The sequence below is a fragment of the Alosa alosa genome, chromosome 6 (genome assembly GCF_017589495.1).
Source record: "Alosa alosa isolate M-15738 ecotype Scorff River chromosome 6, AALO_Geno_1.1, whole genome shotgun sequence".
In the NCBI taxonomy this organism is placed as follows: Eukaryota; Metazoa; Chordata; class Actinopteri; order Clupeiformes; family Clupeidae; genus Alosa; species Alosa alosa.
In genome coordinates, this window is record NC_063194.1 from 21601340 (window position 1) to 21605570 (window position 4231).

Below are 4231 nucleotides of genomic sequence, written 5' to 3' on the forward strand. Positions count from 1 at the left end.
TAATTGCTAAAAACTGCTAATTGCTAAAAACTGCTAACTGCTAAGAACTCCAACCCTCTTTCTGTGTGCACATCAAAATCTTACAAACTCATACCAAAGATCCTTTAGAACGCTTTATCAACCGTCTCTGCTCATACATTTCAAAGACTGACAAGCAATTTCAGAGCCAACAACTTCCAGACAAGAGTCCCAGGGTGCTGCACTGTTCCAAAGCATACCCTAAATTTAGGGTCTAGGGTATATCCTATCAGAGGATGAGATTTATGTTTCCTGTTTGTTTCTTCGAGCGGGGTTTCCTTCCCCTAGTGCAGGGACCTCAGCCACAGCCTGCCCATGCTACAGAAGAGTTGAAGAGTGGAGGAAGAGAGGAATAGACCACAAGAGAGAGAAAGGAGGAGTGAAGGAGAGGAGAGGAGGAAGAGATGAAAATTAGAGTAGAACAGGGGAGAAGAAGAGTGGAAGAGGAAGAGAGCAGGACAGGAGAGTAGGAGAAAAGGAGAGGGAGAAAGGAGGACAGGGGTAGCACAGGAGACAAGGGAAGGAATATAGAAGAAGAGGAAGAGAAGAGAAGAGAAGAGAAGAGAAGAGAAGAGAAGAAGAAGAGAAGAGAAGAGAAGGAGAAGGAAGGAGAGCCCCCAAGGAGAGGGCAGGGTTTGGGAGAGCTCATCTGCGTCACGGCGTACAGACTCATGTGGTCCACTGCGGTCTGTCCTGGCAGGAACCTGGCACCAGAGCATATTGCCGTTTCAGAGAAAGGACCTTGTGCACACGCAAACACACACACACACACACACACACACATACACAAACCACAGAGAGACACACTCACACACTGACACACATATACCCTGACACACTAAACACACAGTCCAATGGCACACACACACACACACACACACACACACACACACACACACACACACACACACACACGAGTGTGTGGGGTCTGACCACCTGCTTGAAGCTGTGGTTTGGTGGGCATTGGTCCTGCTGGAGGAGCCCTGTGCGCAAACACTGAAATGGAAGTTTCCGGAGACAGAGAGGGCTTCCCCAGCACCCTACCAGTTCTCCCTGAAAAAACCCACTAAATACGCAATGGAAAACATGTCCTGACCCTGCTGTTGCTTCAGTCTATTACAGAAAGACAAACTCAATATCTAAACAGCTAAACGTTTCAATGACACCATATCAATGAAGTGGAAATGTTGTGCCCTCAGTGTGTGTGTGTGTGTGTGTGTGTGTGTGTGTGTGTGTGTGTGTGTGTGTGTGTGTGTGTGTGTTTGTGTGTGTGGTGGGGGCGTGTCTTAATGTGTTTGTTGTCATAGTTGTGCTGCTAGCACGGGCTAGTTTGTTGTGTTTGTTTGTGTGTGTATGTCAGTCTGACGCAGGGGCAGCTGGTCACATTAGCAACAGTGGATTAAGCTGAAACAGCTAAGAAAACAGCACACACCAGCCACTCATCAAGGGGCTCCAGGAGATGGGGGCATGTGACTGTCTCCACCTTCACACACACACCCTCACACACCAAAATGCGTGGACTGGACAGCCAGACAGTAATGATGAGCTGATGGAGCAGATGGAGAGTTAGTTGGAGAATGATATGAAATATTGATTTGTCAGTGAATCTTTTCAACAGCACACATCTGTGGTGGGGGAGGGTGGAGGGACGGTCTTTGGGAGTGTGTGAGAAACAGGGAGAGGGAGGCACGGCCAATTAGGAACAGTGTGTGTGTGTGTGTGTGTGTGTGTGTGTGTGTGCGTGTGTGTGTGTGTTTGAAAGAGGGGAGGTCAGAGATCCATTAGAAACAACCCTTTAATGTCCTCGGGCCAATTCTCATTGTGTGTGTGGGTGGGTAGAATTCCAAGGCCCTGGGGTACTATTTACCACATGGCCTAAATAAGTGTGTGTGTGTGTGTGTGTGTGTGTGTGTGTCCACGTGCGCACGCGCTTGTGTCTGTGTGCCTCTCTATGTGTGTGTGTGTGTCTTTATTACAAGTTTACCCAGGCCCCTGTGACAGATTGAACAGCCATAGATGAATGGGTCAGTATTTCGGTCTACACCTGCAGCGGTGGAGCAGACTGATTCTGAGAGAGACTATACTGCAGAAAGAGATTGCCTTTAGACTGGGACCCATTTAGAGTATACTGAGACAGTACTGGGAGACTACTGACTGCATTGGGCTTGGGTGCTGCAGAGGCGTTGTGCAGTAAGGTAACAGCAGCAGGACAACAATGGCCCTTTCACACACACATCAGGACATCACTGAGATGTCTCACAGATCAGATGACCACTGAGGTTGTGCGTGCGTGTCTCTGTGTGTGTATTTGGAGGCATACTCAATAGCATTTACAAGGCTTCAATTGCATTATGGGACAGTGTGGCTCAGTGTTCAGTGCAGTCCAGTTCAATCAAAAAACATCACTGATTGGATCACGCACACTGCGCACACACACACGCACACACACACACACACACACACACACACGCCAAAACTAACACATTTAGACATATTCAACAACACAATCCAACAACTACACACATTTGCTCTGAAAGAAGATTTCACCTAGCGGTGCCAATCGCAGGCCCGTGGGGGGCACTTGTTCCCCGCTCCAGTACCACTCTCCCGTTAGCTCAGCTGGCCACCTGATCCTCGCGGACGCTCGCGCGCTCTCAGAGTAGAAGAGGGTAACCGGGGTGAAACGGGCCGGCGACATCGCTCTCCAAGCACGTCGCCACAAAACCTCTCCCTGTTCAAACACCATTCACGTCTGACGCAATATTTACCGGCCATCTGCGCACTTTCAATTACTTTCACAGGGATGTCTATCTGCTCAGCGCTGAAAGGTATAGTCAGAGAGAGAGAGAAAGGGGGAGGGAGAGAGAGGGACAGAGAGAATATATTTGGTACTTACTCGGCCATTGCTCTTTACTTCGTCCTTATTGCGCAACTCGAACGACTCTTCCTCCTCTTTCTCTGCATGGTCTCGGCCCAGCAGATTGAACCCCTGCCTGCAGCACACACACCAGTGCAGTCCTGTCCAAGGCATTCACCCCTCCTCTTCAATAGCCCGTGTCCACGGCTTTCTCTCACATGCACGTGCACGTTCGTGGCTCTTTATGTGTGTGCGAGACAAGAGACTTGCACACACACACTTATTTCCTGCGTCCCAGTGCTGCTAGCTGTCCTGGCAATGCACCCGCTGTTCTAAAGAGGCGCACCGGGGAAACGCGCACGTTACGGTCAGTCTCAGTCTCTCAGTGACAGTACTCCTTCTGAACTCCACAGCAGTTACAGGACAGGAAGTTTGCCGAGAGCCTCCAATAAACTTGACGTCTCTCCCCAAACAGTAATATTGAAGACAAAACTCAAGTCTCCAGATGTTACGATGTTGCTATCCCGCTTTCTTCTCAGCGATACGTTAAGTCAGTTGAACGAGTTCTTTAAGTTCTTAAAAGTTCTCAAAGAACCGAATCTAAAGTCTCAACGTACACTCGGACACACTAAATAACGATGGGTAAAAATACTGCGCACTAAACAAACTCCAGCGTCCTAGCACACACTCCTGATTGCGTGTTCTCTACCCTCTCCCGATTGCGCAGCTCAAGTCTTCCTCTCTGAAGATCAGACTGTTGGTCTCCGAGAAGCCAGGGAGCAGGGCGGAGCCAACTCTCGCTCTGGCCCAATGGGTAAGTGGAACCAGCTGGACACACACACACACACACACACACACACACTCACAGGTTCCTCCACTGACACACTCTTGCGTCACGTGCCGTTTTGGATGAAAGCCAAGAGGCCTGTCTACTTCTGTGTTTGTAATGATTCCTTTTTCCATAGCAAGGTGTTGTCAAACAAATGACTGGAAGGGACAACACACATTTGGTTCTGTGTAGTTTAGTCCGAATCATTCCAAGATGGAAAAGCACGGATGTGGTTCTTCTCAAACTGAACCGGATAAGTACTGAGTGACTGAGTACAGCTGAATATTTAGACCATGGCAATGTGTATGTCATTACAGCATACACATTGCAACCACTACCATGACAAAGTAAATATTCCAAGTACAAGGCTCTCCAGATTAAACCACAGTTTAAGGCTTTGAACAGGGCACCAGTAAAAATATTTTGGTATTCAGTGTGACTTAAAGCCATCGTCTGCTAAATAACAATATAATGGTGATAGAGGAATATAATATCCATCATATATTAAATTGCTTGTCTTTAATATC

General features: G+C 48.1%; 1 protein-coding gene across 1 annotated transcript in view; it reads right to left on the reverse strand.

The window, feature by feature from the left end:
* Nucleotides 1-3605, reverse strand: part of plekhh3 (pleckstrin homology, MyTH4 and FERM domain containing H3) — a 25805-nt gene extending 22200 nt beyond the window's left edge. Inside the window, exon 1 of the mRNA XM_048244795.1 lies at nt 2915-3605. Within this exon, the coding sequence (XP_048100752.1) occupies nt 2915-3049 (135 nt within the window). The 5' untranslated portion in view covers nt 3050-3605. The remainder of the gene's footprint in view (nt 1-2914) is intronic.
* Between the last annotated feature and the right edge of the window lie 626 nt (nt 3606-4231).